General features: G+C 36.4%; 2 protein-coding genes across 2 annotated transcripts; one reads left to right on the forward strand and one right to left on the reverse strand.

Moving 5' to 3' along the window:
• The first annotated feature begins 5,826 nt into the window (after nt 1-5,826).
• LOC131603823 (protein AGENET DOMAIN (AGD)-CONTAINING P1-like) lies at nt 5,827-6,267 on the forward strand. Its single transcript, XM_058876258.1, has one exon. The coding sequence runs from the start codon at nt 5,827-5,829 to the stop codon at nt 6,265-6,267; it is 441 nt and encodes a 146-aa protein (XP_058732241.1).
• Nucleotides 6,268-7,090: 823 nt separating this feature from the next.
• On the reverse strand, nt 7,091-8,134 carry LOC131603867 (uncharacterized). The gene is made up of 2 exons (XM_058876308.1): nt 8,084-8,134; nt 7,091-7,936 (listed from the first exon to the last, which is right to left on the reverse strand). The coding sequence occupies exons 1-2, from the start codon at nt 8,132-8,134 to the stop codon at nt 7,091-7,093; spliced, it is 897 nt and encodes a 298-aa protein (XP_058732291.1).
• Between the last annotated feature and the right edge of the window lie 8,722 nt (nt 8,135-16,856).

Below are 16,856 nucleotides of genomic sequence, written 5' to 3' on the forward strand. Positions count from 1 at the left end.
TTCATTTGCAGTTTTGTTCATTGTAGAAAAATAGGATATGATTATAAGTTATTATTTATTTCGATGATTGTGTTGTCGTGGATTGATGTAACAAATGATTACATTTGGCTTTCTGTTAAGGGTGGTTGTTTATGATGTGTAATTGTTATTTAGTTTAGTTCAATGTTCAAGCATGAGTAGACATGGATAACGAGTTTTTATCAATTGTTTGGAGTCTTTAGAGCACTTCAGTTTTGTCAACGACTAAGGTGTTTGGGTGAAGTCTCAATTGATCATTGTTGGTTTTTTTCGTTATTCAAACAACCAATGGAGTATCAAGTCTTTTACATCTAATATTTATCGGCTTGATCTATTTTGGTTCTTTGTGTCAAGAACATTTTGGCGAAAGAAATGTCTAACGTGCGAGAAGATGTGATAATGTATTTCACTAACTAGTTTTGGTAACCATATCTTTTGATACGCCAAACCTTGATGGGGTTGGGTTCAAGACTTTCTCTTTTGAGGATATCTTAGTTTTTTCATCTCCTTTCCTCCTTATTCTGGTTGACTAGGTGGTTGCTTATGTAGTGGAAATAAGAGCTAATGCTTGAATGATTTTAATTTTTCCTTTTTTTAAGAGGTTGTGGCATTTTCTTATGACTTATGCCGGGATTATGTTTGATCAATTATTTTTCCTAGCGTCTCTAAATAATAACTTATCTTAATTTATCTCCCTTACTCCTTAGGTTGACTTCAAAACATTTAGGGACTTTCTTTGGTTGAATATTTGTATAAAGTCGGCGAATGTAGTGGGGACTAAATTATCTTATACCATGAATAAACTTATATCCCCAACCGACATGTTTTTATCAAAGGAATAGAACTAGTTGATGGGATAATGACAGTGAATAAGCTTGTTGATTTGGATAGGAAATCTAGAATAGGTTGTCTTGTTTTTAAAGTCGAATTTTAAAAGGATTACGACCATGTTTATTGGAATTTTCGGGACTACATGTTGAGTAGATTCAGATTTTGAGGTGAATGTCATGCTTCAATGTGTGTTTGTATCTTATCTATGAATCTTTCCGTCCTAGTTAAGGACAGTCTCACATAAGAAATTAATATTCAATGGGGGCTTAATAAAAAAGACCCATAGTCCCGTTCCTATTTCTTTTAGGGATAAAGGAACGAGACTATGGGTCCTTTTGAGGCATGGGTGTACTTTGGAAAAATTAGTCTCATAATAATGAATGTTTGAGCCAACCTTTATGACACTGACAAAAACTTTTCTTCATTGTAAACACAAGCCTATTCCTTTTAAATGTCTTAGCCTTTGGGTTGGTGTCAACCCTTGAAAAGAGTCCACATGAGATCCTTTTATTTGACTTAAAAATAGTAGGCTTCACTCATGGAGTAATTGATAAGTGCCAAAATGTTGTTATTTTGAGTATATAATTGTGGCACTTATCGGTTCTATTCATTCCGTTTTTGTAATAAAATCCCCACTTTTGTGTATATATTCACATTATTTAGTTTTCATATGTTTTATATACCGATTAATAGTTTTTCCTTTGTTTTTATAGGTATTCATGCTTATTGGAGCCTCGAGGAATAAAGTGTCGAAGGCACGGCTCCGATTGCGCGATTTTGGATCAAATAAGCAAGTTTTGTGCAGAGAGCGCCGCTGAGCAGCCTCTAAGCGCGCTTTCCAGGGGCGAACCAATTTTCCCTGGCCGCTAAGCGGCGGGTCTGGCCGCTGAGCGGAGGCCTGTTTACTGTTCTTGATATTTTTGTAATACGTGTAGTCCGCTAAGCGGGATTTGGCCGCTAAGCGGCCGTAGCAGAAATTGTCTTTATATTCTTTCATTTGAACCATTTTAGGGTTATGGTTTTGGAGAGTTTTTGGTTCCAACTCCATCATTTTCATTCTTAGATCAAGATTAGCTTAGAAAACAACACCGGGTCATGCACTTGGAAGATCGGAGGTGGATTTCTCATCAACCGGAGCTGACAACCCGCGAGATGTTTGGTTTATCTTCTCTATTCTCTGTGTATTTCTTTTGTGTTGGGTTTGTTTGTATAGTTACTCGAATCTTATGTATATTTACCGATTATAATGTTATGTTTAACTTGCTTTACAAATCTGTGTTGATGTTGTTCTGGATTTTTGCTCTATGCTGGGGATTTGGGGTGCTTTAGAGATAAACTTCTCGAATCCTTATCTAGGATGATAATCTGTTGGTTTTGAACTCTAGAGATAGATTTAGCGCTAGCATTCACTGTGGATATCTGTACTTAATGCTTTCGTGTTTGAGCGGCGCGAGAGATCGCCGACGCGAGAATACGGATGTTCTCGTGACTTCGCGTTAGAGATAACCTTAGTTGTGAGATGATCTCGTTTGTGCTCCAGAGATGGACGCTTATGTGAGAGATACGTGATGACATAGATGAGTATCGTAGGTTGAGTATAACGGGTTGGTAAGTGTATGTTTGTGAAGAGTGAATATATTTACATTCCTGATAAGTTATTTCTCTTCTAAGAATGTGTTTATTCTTTTACTGTCTATATCTTTGTTTATTTTTTTCTCATTCAAACCCAAGTTCGAAACCGTAGAAACTGTTGAATGGCATCTCTCCATCTCTATGGACGATAATTCCCGGATCAATATTTCCAAATCTTGTTTGTTGCTTGCCCTATACTGCATTCAACAGTAATTGGTATGTAATCTTGACAGGAGAAGTTTTCCTTATTAACTCGATCCTTGATTCAATCCATGTATTATATCTAAAGGTGGTATATGAGTTTGAGATTTGTGATTTTTAAACATTTCTTTGTTAGGAGTATTTATGTTTTTCGTCTTATCTTTTTGGCTTTGCTCTAGTTAAAAAAACTTGTAATTTAATAATGATAAGCAACTATTTGTATTCAGACATCTTTTCTTTGATTGGTGTTTTAGAAATGTAAAAGATCAAGTTGATTATTCTTTAGTTAAATAATTGTTATTTTTATGCTTTCTTTATTTTCTTTTTGGCTTAGCTTGAGTTGGAAAAACTTGTAATGCTTAATAATGTCTTGGTACTTTTGGCCGACGGGTTCGTGGATCGACCCACACCAATGAACATCCCTAATTTTATTTGTTGGATTCTCAACATGTTTTCCTTTCGATTTCCAGCACTCCTATTTGTTAATTACTACATATGTGCAATGGCCAGTGGCCACAAAACAAAGACAATCATTCATACTCCATCTCAACAAAATACTTCTTCTTAACAAAGAACACATATCCTTCTCTTTCAAACAAGATACGATCAGACAACATTTCTACCGTGTTTAAGACTAGTAGAACACCCACAAAATATCTCATTGTCATTCTCCTTGTGAAATTATAAATGGATAGAGGAGTTCCAATGCTTGAGGAGATAGATAAAAGGGTAGTATGATCCCTTTGCACCAATGGAAATCCATCCAACCATAATCACACTTAACATTTGTAATATTTAGGTTTTCTAGTCAAAAATCGGGTGTCCATGCTAGTAATTGCAACATTGATGGTGTTATATTTCACGTTCCAACACTCTAAATCTATTTAAGATCATCTCGAGACTAGAATAAGAATTAACAATAACCACATACTAAAGGTGTCATCTTGTGATAGAAGCGACAGAGTTTTATAGTTTTCAAAGGTACACTACCTTTATTTGTAATCAATATCCCATGTAAGTTATTATTGCATCTCTCAAGGAATGCCTTATATGATACTTTTGGTATTTTAATCGTCAAACAATTTCCCTTTAAATAAGTTTTTAAAAAATTAGTAGTAGAAATATCACATGGATTTTGGAGGACTTTGGCGAAAGGCTTATGATGTGCTTGAGATTTGTAGATAATGAAGGGTTCATAGCAAACCATGTAAGACTTGCAAACACAAGTTATCTAATCAAACCATGAAACTCTAGCAAAACTTTAAATGATGAATTTTCACATGTTTCAATTTCACACAACAAGAAAACCTCTCCCTAGCCACAGTGAAGTTGTGACGTGATTATCACGTGCCTAAAAAAAAGGTATTTGCGACGTGATATTCACGTCACTACTATTTTTATTAATTAAACAATAAAGATAACATTAACATGGTGGGAGGCAGTATTTTTTTATAAAAAAAAATTGTGACGTGGCATTCACGTCGCTACCATAAAATTAATATAAAAAAGTAAAAATGCTCTAACATTCAGATGGAGGGATTTTTTAAATTTTGAAAAATTCTTGTGACGTGGTATTCACGTCATAACATTTTTTAGGGAAAACATCTGACCCAGACTTGACTTGGTTCAAAGTTTGTGCAGTCAAGGCATTAAAAATTTTGACCGTTGGACAAGTTGCGACATGAATTACACGTGGCAAAGTTGCGTCATGAAATTCACGTCGCTGCGTGGCCTTGTTTCCCATATTACTTGTTCCCAAATTTCTTATAATTCCTTCTCCTTCTTCCATTCGTTTCCTCCTTCCTTTATATTTTTCTCTTTCATTCCTTCAAATACTCAAACTTCTATTTCATAATTTTTGCACAAAGTAATTATTTTATATTATTTATCTTTCATATATTTATATAATTTTGATAAATGTTTATTATATTTTCTAACTAATTTTTTTGTTTAACTTGTTTTGTAAAAATTGAAGCACATTGAAGTGGTTTGGAAAATATTGAAGAAGATTAATGGAAAGAAATTGAAGAAGAGGTAAGTAGTCACGACTTAGTTGTCATCCTCTCTCCTGCGATATAAGTAGTCACGTCGCAAGAATTATTTTGTGACGTAATTTTGCTTGTTGTGACGTGAAATTCACGTCACTAATGAACTTATTTTTTGCATGTCATTTATAAACAATAATTTTTATTTATTTTATTTTATATAAAGTATATTATTCTATTGCATTTTTATAATATTGATATTAATAATTTTTTATCATTATACTTTGGTTATATATAAATACAAACCGATCTGAAAATAAACAGGATTAAATTATACACTTTTTTTTTTAATTCATTATGTGAATTTGTTAAATCTCTTGTTTGTATAATCATAGCTATAGATATTATGGGACTCGAAAACAAATATTAATATTAGGACTATATGACTTGAACTTTAAACTAAGTATTATTCCTTCAAAACAAAAAAAGTATTATCTAGATATTTCATTTGAGAAGCCAAATAACCAATGGATTACCACAACTCTCAAAGATTATTTTTATCTGAAATCATGATCTAGAAATTTGTTTAATTAATTAATTGCGATTCTGGTATCTTGATATGGAACATTAACAATAATTGAATAATTAACGGATTTCTCTCAATCTTTTTTAATAATAAATTTAATGATAAGATAATAAGCACTCTTAATATAAGAGAAGTGCATTTTATTTGTTACGATAGTAATATTTTACACAGATTTTTCTCTTTCATAATAATAAATTTAATTATAAGATAATTATCACCCTAATAAAAAACGCTGTTAAACAGATTATTCTTAAGCGAATTAAATCTATTTAATAAATGTTGTTGACTATTTAAACAAATCTTAATCTCAAAAAATCTTTTATATATACACAACCTAGCAAAAAAAATTTGTTTAAACAAATCTTAATATCAAAAAATCTATGTAAACAAATCTTAATCTCAAAAAATCTATTTTATACATTTAAGCCGTAAAAATAACATAATCTCAAACACAAACACTCAATCTTTTCACTATATAAGAAACCTTTGTGTTTTTCTTCTTACCCACAAAAACAAGTTATACTATTGCTTTTTATTTTTCCCTTGAATTCTTATTCTTGTGCAATCATAATCATGCGTCCTCCAATGAAAAGAGTCAACTACAACATTGGAGACAAAGTAGAAGTATGCAGTAGAGAACAAGGATTCGTTGGTTCTTACTATAAAGCCACAATTGTTTCGTGTCTTCAAAATGAAAAATTTATGATTCGTTATGAGAATTTGTTGTCAGATGATGAGTCTGGACCTCTCAATGAAACAATCCATCGAAGAGAGCTCCGCCCATTACCGCCGCGTGTTCGCAATCCACCTGAATTCCATTTAAAACAAAAAGTTGATGTTTTTGATAACGATGGTTGGTGGTTAGGAGAAATTACTAGTGAGAAGACTCTCTACGAAGATTATTATTATTACAAAGTGTATTTTAACACTACTGATCAGATGATTTACTATCCTTGCGATCAGATTAGAGGCCATCATGAATGGATTTATGGAGAGTGGATCTTAGAAAAATAATTCATACTGATTAATAGTTGTGATTACATTATATTTACAATTTTTAGACCTTTGTTTCCTATCCTCGTCATGAATAGATTTATGTATCTTGAAGTGGTTATTCACTATCAATTATAATATTTTAATTTTTTTTTTGTTAATTTCATGATTTTGTAATATTAATTTTGCCTGGAGAGATTAATTTTTTTATTAGCACGGATCCACTTGTTAACAATGACACTAAATTATCCTTTAGAACAATTTGTTCTTTAGTGAATTTTATTGATAAGAAAATCATCTAAAACGCAAAATCATATAGCAAATGTCGGACTTCAAACTTTTATATGTAAAATTGTAAATAATTTTTTTGTTTACACTATAGATCAAGATTATATTAGATGCCCTTATCACTTTAATTTGACAAATAGAGAATAAAGTTAATAATAATGACTTAATATTACTACTGATAATAATATCCAAGCAATTTTTGACTATCATACTACCATTATTTCGAGACTTTTAAAAGAAATTCGAAATATAGTTTTTTTTAGGTTAATAAATTATATCGATCAAAGAAATATTTGTATGGATTATAGTTTTTTTTTTCTTGAATACCAATAACTAGACACTACAACATAAAAGACTTCTTACTTTTATCTTAGATGGATGTTAAGATAGAGTAGGTGTTATTGAAAATGGTATTTTTCTTGTTTCTGGAGTTTTAAAACTCTAATGAAAATTATATTATTTTTTTTTAAAGCAAGAAATTTATTATTAAGCAACCAACCAAGAACAAAGTACAAGGTTTAACTCCTTACAAAGAAAATTACACTCCTATTGAATTTTAATTTAAGTAAAACAATGAGTTATTGCTAAATTCATAGAAATTATAATTGGAATGCGTAATTTTCCCGATATACGACCATCTCCAAATTAGAGCTTTACAACTCCACTCCACATCTTTTGAATTCCAAGACGAGTTGTTGAAAACTATATCATTCCTACACAACCAGATGCTCCAAATAATGGCTAACCAAACAATTCCCTCTATTCCTCTTTTAACCTTCTTTGCGCGACAAAAATTGCTCCAATACCAGAAATTCTCCTTAAAATCATCAATGCTATTAAAATTCAATCCTATCCACTCGGCCATCTCCTTCCAAACAATAGCGACATTGCGACAAAGCAAAAAAGAATGAAGCAAAGTCTCATTTAATTCTTCACAAAGAACACAATCTAAATTCGAAGAGGAATTAAGGATACCTCTATTCAAAAGCAAGTCTTTAGTTGGGATTTTGTTGAGAAAACTCCTCAATCTGAACGCTTTAACCTTTAGAGGAACCTCCGCCTTCCAAATATGTTCAAACACCGAATCATAACGATTTGCCGGTCCAAAAGGAATATGTCTTCTAGACAAGACATAATAGCAAGAAGAAACATAAAAAACTCCATCCTCCTCTTGCTTCCAATAAGCTGTATCCTGCTGTTCCAGCTTTAAATCGGCCTGCGATAAAAGATGAGCCAAGGTAGCAGCCGGTCCAGGAGCCACCGGGGCTGTAGGCGGCGCAAAACTGGTGGTTGCAGCGGCTGAACCATCGCTGTTAGGGGAAGAGGCTGTACCGATACTGTTGGGGGCAGCAGCGTGTAAATCCGTGACAGTGGGAATCGCGATACCATAGTCGCTCCAAATCTAACACCCATCCTTCCAACCTCCCATAGCACCAATAGAGGCATCTTGCAAGAGAGAAATGCTACACATATACTGGAAAAGATCCTTTAAAATGCCCTCTTCCAACCAATGGGCATGCCAAAAAGAAATAGAATGGCCAATACCTACATGAAAAAAACAATTGTTAGCAAAATAATCCGCCGGTATTTTGTTCTCCATCGATGAAATATCCGCCCACCACACCGAAGATGACCGATCCTTTGATTTGTTCTTGACACAAAAGGTAGCCCTTAAATTCACATCCACATACCTCGCCTTCAAAATACGGTGTAATACGGTGAACTGACTTTATTGAAATGTCGCGGTAAGCAAGAGTCGCCACCGACTTTTATTTTATCCAAATTATCAGAAAGGCTAAAAGAACAGGAAAAACCTTTTAAATAAAAACTGAGTTCGGGGGGTAATTTATGCAAAGGGAAGGTGTAAGGCACCCTTTGCATCCATGGTTCTCCATGGGCTCTTAATTGCTTTGCTCTTTAGTTTTGAAGCCAAAAGTTTCAGAAATGTAGAAGAAGAGAAATAAGGACTTTAGCTCGTAAATGAGCGTAGCCTTTTTGAAGGTTTATGAAAAAGTGTAAGAAAAAGATTTAAGCCAGAGCAAAGCAATTAGGTGAAGTGGAAGAAAATTGGAACAACTATTGCAGTTCTGATTTTTCTGGTTTTTCTGTCATCCGCTAAGCGAGCCTAGCTCCGCTAAGCGATGACAGTAAAATTTTGTTTTCTTGCTTTGTACTAGTGGGGTTCCTATTCCACTTGGTTCACTCCTTTTCCCATTCTCACCAAGGCTAATTAATAGTATATATTAGTTTTGTTTTTCTAATTCTTTTGTTGGTTGTTTGTACTCAAATTTTGTTCGGTGATTCAAAGATTTTTGAGGTGATTTTCCAAAGCTTGAGTGTTTCAACTTGCAGATGTATGGTAGGATATTGTTTTTGAAGTTGTATCATTCAAGGTACTCATTTATCACTTTCTATAGCATAGCATGTTTAGGAAACTTTTCATTTGTACAATTACCATGTCATTCATTCTTTTGCATTACTTGCTTGTTGATTGAATCACTTTAGTTCCCAAACCATAAATGTGAGGAAGCTTTCCATTGTTTACATATGCTGGAGGCCACAATCTTTGTTTTAACTGGATTTTATTATGCTTAATCTTTTGTTTATGTTGATTTTATGAAAGCATGAAAAGGATCAAGGCATTTTGTTTCATTTTGAGCACAACTACCAAAACCAAATAGTCAATTCACCTTGTGAGTGTGTGATCATTTGTTAACCCTTTTGAACCTTTTTGTCAATGTCCATGTTGTATTTGCTAAATGCTTATCTTTGAGTGTTTAGTTCTCATTTTTGCATGGATGATTGATTCTTTGTTTTCTTGAACCCTCAACCATGATTTTTGGTATGAATTTTTACCTTGCCTTAGAAAGTAGGGAGTATTCATATGATGGTGTGGTTGAATTCAAGTTGGGGAGAGAAATGGTTGTGTACTTATTTGGTTGTTGCTATGAGGTTGAAAAGAAAAAAAAAAGAAAAAAAAGTGAAAAGAAAAGAAAAGAAAAAAAAAAGAGAAAAAGTTTTGAAAAAGAAAAAGAAAAGAGAAGTGAATAATTGTGCTAATAAGTATGGTGTTTTGGTTGTGACAACTTGGAATAAGAAAGAAGTTTGATCGAGATTTTGTTGTTTGAATCTTTGGTGGATTGATCACTCCCTTAGGTTTAGGCAAGTTTTTGTTTCGATTAGCCTTAGGACTTATCCCTTGTTTGTTAACCAAGCCACATTACAACCTTGAAAAGCCCTTGTGATTCTTGCTTTTGTATATTCAATGTGATTTTTAGATAAATGCATAATTTAATCTTTTGTTTGCAAGATTGTTGGATGAGTGTTAAGAGTCCTTCACCTTTGTGTGTTCTTCATCCATTGATGAATTTTTGCTAGGTGTGATTCATGATGTGAGCTTGTATTGTTTTAGAATGTTTTGTATGCTTTTTGTACTTAGGATTTGTTTCGTTTACATGTTGTCGTTGTAGGATAGTGGTAAGTACTTACTTTGTTTATACGTTTTTGTGTTGAACCATACATTTGTTTTTGTTTTTCAAAACTTGTTGATTCACAATTCTTTGGTTTATTACTTTTGATTATTTGATTTATTTGACATTGTTTGAGGACAAACAAAGTTTCAAGTTGGGGAGAGTTTGATAAGTGCCAAAATGTCGATGTTTTGAGTATGTAAATAGTGGCACTTATCGATACTTTTGTTAATACCGTTTGAATAATTCCCCGTTTTATGTATAAATACGTATACTTTGTGAATAGTTGTATTTTCATATACTTTTATACCATTTGATAGTTTTTCCTTTGTTTTTATAGGTATTCATGCTTATTGGAGCCTTGAGGAATAAAGTGTCAAAGGCACGGCTTCAATTTCGCAATTTTGGTGAAAGCCCGCTTAGCCACCGTCAAGCGGACTTCCAAATACTCAAAATAAGGATGACCAAAATCATCATTTTGGTTTCCATTCATTCATTATTGGATAGAGCATTGAATAAGCTTTCCAACGCTTTGAACCGGGCACAATTCGGAGTTACGGTTCTCGAGTTATGGCGAAAACAAAATCTGGTTTTTAGCAGACTCCGCTAAGCGGAGGGGGTCCGCTGAGCGGAGCTCCAGCGGAGCAAATCAGCGTCTGGATGATTTTGAGTCCGCTGAGCGGAGGGGGTCCGCTAAGCGGACCTGCTAAGACAGCAGCTCGTTAAAAGGGGCCAAAATCACATTTTTAGGTCATGGGTTGGGTGTTTTTGAGTCCCAACACCATCAACTTCATTCTTAGATCAAAATTAGCTTAGAAAACAACTTCAGAGGTTGCATAAGGATGATCGGGGGTGGATTGAGCGTCGAACGGAGCTGACAAACCGGGGGATTTTCGGTTCATTTCTCTTCTTCTTAGTGAATTTCTCTTTGGTTGGGTTTTGTTTGTATATTTACTTGAATCTTATGTATATTTACCGATTATAATGTTATGTTTAACTTGCTTTACAAATCTGTGTTGATGTTATCCTGGATTTTTGCTCTATGCTGGGGATTTGGGGTGCTTTAGAGATAAACTTCTTGAATCCTTATCTAGAATGATAATCTGTTGGTTCTGAACTTTAGAGATGGATTTAGAGCTAGCATTCACCGTTTGTATCTGTTCGTAATGCTTTCGTGTTTAAGCGGCGCGCGAGAGATCGCCGACGCGAGAATACGGATGTTCTCACGACTTCGCGTTAGAGATAACCTTAGTTGTGAGATGATCTCGTTTGTGCTTCAGAGATGGACGCTTATGTGAGAGATACGTGATGACATAGATGAGTATCGTAGGTTGAGTATAACGGGTTGGTAAGTGTATGTTTGTGAAGAGTGAATATATTTACATTCCTGATAAGTTATTTCTCTTCTAAGAATGTGTTTATTCTTTTCCTGTCTATATCTTTGTTTACTTTTTGCTCATTCAAACCCAAGTTCGAAATCATAGAAACTGTTGAATGGCATCTCTCCATCTCTGAGGACGATAATTCCCGGATCAATATTTCCAAATCTTTTTTCGTTGCTTGCCCTATACTGCATTCAACAGTACTCTATTGAAGGATCTTTGACTACCGTTCGGGGATGAACGGTAATTGGAAAGTTTTGATTTTGATGCCCTTTAAAGTGGGAATGAGGAAGATGCATAATCCTCCGATGCACTATTTGACCAAGTCCTGGTGTGGAGACCACACCTTCTGGGGATAACAATCTGGAATAGCCCTGCTGGGGAATAAGATTTCTCGAATCACTTTGTTGGAGAGAAAAATCTTATTGAGGAATTTGCTGAGAAATGCATCTCTGTTGGAGATTTTTCTTCTGATGCTGGTTTCAGGATGATGTCCAAATGATTGGGACATTACCTGAATGCTATTCCTGTTTTTCCTTGGTAAACATCAATCATATTCAAATGCACATGTTCATTCAAAATTATCATTGGGACGTTTACGTATTCAAAACAGAAAAAAGTGAAAATGTTGATTTTGAGCATAAGATGCATTGATTTTTTGAAAAAGAGCCATGATAGGCTGATTAGTACAAGGAAACAAAAATCCTAGTAGTAGGAAATTGTCATAAAGTTTTGAAAAAGAGTTTATAAAGAAAATAGCTATGTGAAAACAACCCAATCAAGTTTCAATTCTGCTATTGCCAATCTGTCTTCGAGCATCTCATCCCTCACTTGTTGGAAGAAAGTAATTGGACTGATCGGTGTCTTTGATGTGTTGAATCTTGAATGTGAGTAGGCAGCTGAACGGAACATAGTTGTACGCTTTATTCCCTAACTTTTGCCTAGGCTGCCTTTTCAGGTTTTCAGCCTACCGGGATAGTATTTATTTAGTCTCTAATTTTTGCCTGGATTGCCCTTTCGGGTTTTCAATCCACCGAGACGCTCATTTTTTTGCCTAAGTTGCCCTTTCAGGTTTTCAACTTAGCGAGCTTTTCTTTAAGCGGAGTACTTTTTGACTATGTCCGCATTCACAGGGTGTGGGAAATCCTCGCCATCCATGGTAGTAAGCAACATGACACCGCCGGAGAATATTTTCTTCATTACGAATGGTCCCTCATAAGTGGGAGTCCACTTGCCCCTGGGATCACCTTGTGGTAAGATGATGCGTTTGACAACCAAGCCACCAGTTTGGTATGCTTGACTTTTGACTTTCTTGTTGAAGGCTTTGATCATACGTTTTTGGTACAACTGACCATGACAAATAGCTGCGAGCCTCTTCTCATCAATCAAGTTTATCTGGTCCAACCGGGTCTGAATCCAATTGTCTTCGTCTAGATCGGCTTCTTTCATAATCCTTAGGGAAGGAATCTGAATTTCAATTGGAAGAACTGCCTCCATACCATAGACTAAGGAAAATGGAGTTGCCCCTGTTGAAGTACGCGCAGATGTGCGATAACCATGAAGAGCAAAAGGTAACATCTCATGCCAGTCTTTGTAGGTTACTGTCATCTTTTGTATGATTTTCTTGATGTTTTTATTGGCAGCTTCCACTGCGCCATTCATCTCTGGTCGATATGGAGAAGAATTATGATGTTTGATCTTGAACTGTGTGCAAAGTTCAGTAATCATTCTGTTGTTTAGATTTGTGCCATTGTCTGTGATGATCCGTTCAGGGATGCCATACCGACAAATGAGATTGTGCTTGATAAATCGGGCCACAACATTCTTGGTGACAGAAGCAAATGAAGCTGCTTCTACCCACTTTGTGAAGTAATCAATAGCGACCAGGATAAAGTGATGTCCGTTGGAGGCAGTAGGCTTGATTTCTCCAATCATATCAATACCCCACATTGCAAAAGGCCAAGGAGCCGTCAGGATGTTTAACGGAACTGGAGGTACATGTACTTTGTCAGCATATATCTGGCATTTGTGACAGGTTCTAGAATGATGATGGCAGTCTGTCTCCATGGTAGACCAGTAATACCCTGCTCTGAGGATCTTTTTAGCCATTGTGTGTCCACTTGAATGAGTACCAAAGGCACCATCATGTATGTCTTCCATAATCTGTTCCGCTTCCTTCTTGTTTACACAACGAAGTAAAGTCGAGTCATGGTTGCGTTTGTATAGGGTCCCATTACTTAGAAAGAATTTGGCAGCAAACCTCCTTAGAAACTTTCTGTCGTTAATGGATGCCCCTTCAGGGTACTCCTGAGCTTCGAGATACCGTTTTATTTCATGGAACCATGGTTTTTCTTCCGTTCCTTCGGCATCGATCTTATTGCAATAGGCTGGTTCGTCTTATCTGTAAATGGTGATCATTGGCGCCTCGTTGTCCCACCTGACCTTGAACATGGATGACATGGTAGCTAAGGCATCAGCTAGTTGATTTTCCTCGCGCGGGATGTGTTCAAAAGTGATTTCTTCGAAATAAGGAATCAGACTCAGCACATATTCTTTGTAAGGAATTAGATTCGGGTGCTTCGTGTCCCATTCCTCTTTGACTTGGTAAATTACCAAGGCCGAGTCTCCGTAGACCTCCAGGAACTTGATTCTTAAATCGATTGCAGCTTTGAGACCTAGAATACATGCTTCGTACTCGGCTATATTGTTAGTGCAGTTGAAGCATAATCTGGCAGTGAATGGTGTATAACCTCCTGCAGGAGAAATGATCACAGCTCCGATGCCATTGCCAAGTGCGTTAGAAGCTCCGTCAAAAACCATAGTCCATCGGGATCCTGGCTCGGGTCCTTCTTCCGGTCCTGGTTGTTCGTAGTCATTGATTAGCATAATGTCTTCGTCTGGGAAGTCAAAGTTCAATGCTTGATAATCATCCACTGCTTGATGAGCCAGATGATCAGCTACCACACTTCCTTTGATTGCTTTTTGTGAAGTGTATTGAATGTCATATTCTGTTAAGATCATTTGCCATCTTGCTATTCTTCCAGAGAGAGCAGGTTTTTCGAACACGTACTTGATAGGATCCATTTTGGAGATTAGGAAAGTGGTGTGATTTAGCATATACTGTCTTAGTCCGCGAGCCGCCCATGCTAAGGCACAACAAGTTTTTTCGAGTAGTGAGTATCTTGTTTCACAATCGGTAAACTTTTTGCTAAGATAGTAGATTGCATGCTCCTTTCGGCCGGACTCGTCATGTGGCCCCAGTACACACCCCATTGAATCTTCTAACACAGTTAGGTACATTATCAGAGGTCTTCCTTCCACAGGTGGTAACAAGATTGGCGGTTTTTGGAGATACTCTTTGATTTTGTCAAAGGCTAACTGGCATTTGTCATTCCACCTTTCCACTTGATCTTTCTTCAACAGTTTGAAGATCGGCACACAAGTAGTAGTCATGTGGGCAATAAATCGGGCGATGTAATTCAGACGTCCCAAGACACCTCTGACTTGTTTCTCGGTACGGGGTATAGGCATTTCTTGAATGGCTTTGACCTTGGCAGGATCAACCTCAATACCTTTGCTACTGACGATGAAACCTAAGAGTTTGCCGGATCTTACTCCAAAGGTACACTTATTTGGATTCAGTCGCAACCTGTATTTCTTGAGTCTGTCAAACAGCTTGTGTAGATGACCCAGATGTTCTTCTTCGGTGTTGGACTTTGCAATCATATCATCGACATACACCTCTATCTCCTGATGAATCTTATCATGGAACAGAGCTACCATTGCACGTTGATAGGTTGCTCCTGCATTCTTTAAACCAAAGGGCATTACTTTGTAACAAAAAGTTCCCCAGGGTGTTGTGAAGGTTGTTTTTTCCATGTCTTCGGGTGCCATCTTGATTTGATTGTACCCTGAGAGTCCATCCATAAAGGAGAATACCTTGCATTGTGCGGTATTATCAACCAGCACATCGATGTGAGGTAAAGGGAAATCATCTTTGGGACTTGCCCGGTTCAGATCTCTGTAGTCTACACACATTCGGACTTTCCTGTCTTTTTTAGGCACGAGTACTATGTTAGCTATCCAAGGAGGATAACTCACAACTTTCAGAAAGCCGGCATTGAATTGCTTTTCAACCTCGTCTTTGATCTTTTTTGACATATCGGGCCTACTCCTCCGCAATTTCTGCTTGACTGGAGTGCTACCTTCTTTGATTGGCAGGCGATGAACCACAATATCCGTGTCAAGGCCAGGCATATCTTCGTAGGACCAGGCGAATATCTCGACGTAGTCTTGCAACATTTGAATCAGTCTTTGCTTGACACTGTTTTCTAGATCAGCCCCTATCTTGACTTCTTTCTTTTCTTCGTCGCTGCCCAAGTTGATGACCTCAATTGGTTCTTCATGCGGCTGTATAGTCTTTTCTTCTTGTTCTAGCAGCCTTGCAAGCTCTCTTGGTACCTCACAATCTTCCTCACTTTCGTCCTCAATTTGGTAGATCGGATTTTCAAAGTCATGACGGGCAATAACAGAATCGTTATTGACTGGATCCAAAGTGAATGTGAATCTGCATTCATTTATGTGAGTGTGTGTAAGAAAACATAGCTATTTGAAAAGAAAAGAAAGAAAAAGGATCACAAAATTTGAATATGCAAACGTCCCATGATTTTATTGAATGCACATGCTCATGATATGATAAACCCTTATAAAAGGACCAGTGTGCTTCGGGCAAGGCACACGGCTTTCAAGCTCATGGTTCGATAGTACAGGAACCATTTTTATCTTTGCACAATATGAACAACGAAAACAGGAAATTGCATTTACTCCTGATCAAAGGAGATCACATCCTCAGTTTTCCAGTTGTTCAATCCATTGTTGTGAGCAGGGAGTATTGTTAGGAGTAAATTAATGGTAAATTTATGTGTTAATATAAGTGATTTCTTCTCTAAACTAATGCAAATTGTGATAAATCCATAGGTTTTTATTAAGAATTGAACTGAACAAGTTTAGTTCATGTGTAAAGCAAATCGGATCACTTGTGGGTGTTATTGTTGCAGGTTTAGAGCTGAATTGAAGCTTGAGAAGAACATGAGGAGGAAAGGAAGCTGGAAGTCTCAAAGGCAAAAGAAAAAGATGGAATTTGCAAAGGGCGCGCCGCGGATGTCTTGTGAGGCGCCGCGAAAATATCTCTGTTTAAGGGCGCGCCGCGGGAGTTCTAGTCAGCGCCGCGCCAAAGTTTCTGTTTGTGAGCGCGCCGCGCCAGTCCGATGCCGCGCCGCGGCCTCGGCGTTAAAAGCCCAAAACTTCTATTTAAAAGCCCTAGCTTCCAAGAGAAAAACAACTTTTTGTGAAGAGCGAAATTAGGAGAGGAATCTGAAGGTGCAGCCACAATCATCAATAGAAGACCAATTCTCTATCAAGCGAAGACATTCCTTTGATGAAGATGAATTCTTCCATTAATCTTTGTGTG

Source organism: Vicia villosa, linkage group LG5 (assembly GCF_029867415.1).
Source record: "Vicia villosa cultivar HV-30 ecotype Madison, WI linkage group LG5, Vvil1.0, whole genome shotgun sequence".
NCBI lineage: Eukaryota > Viridiplantae > Streptophyta > Magnoliopsida > Fabales > Fabaceae > Vicia > Vicia villosa.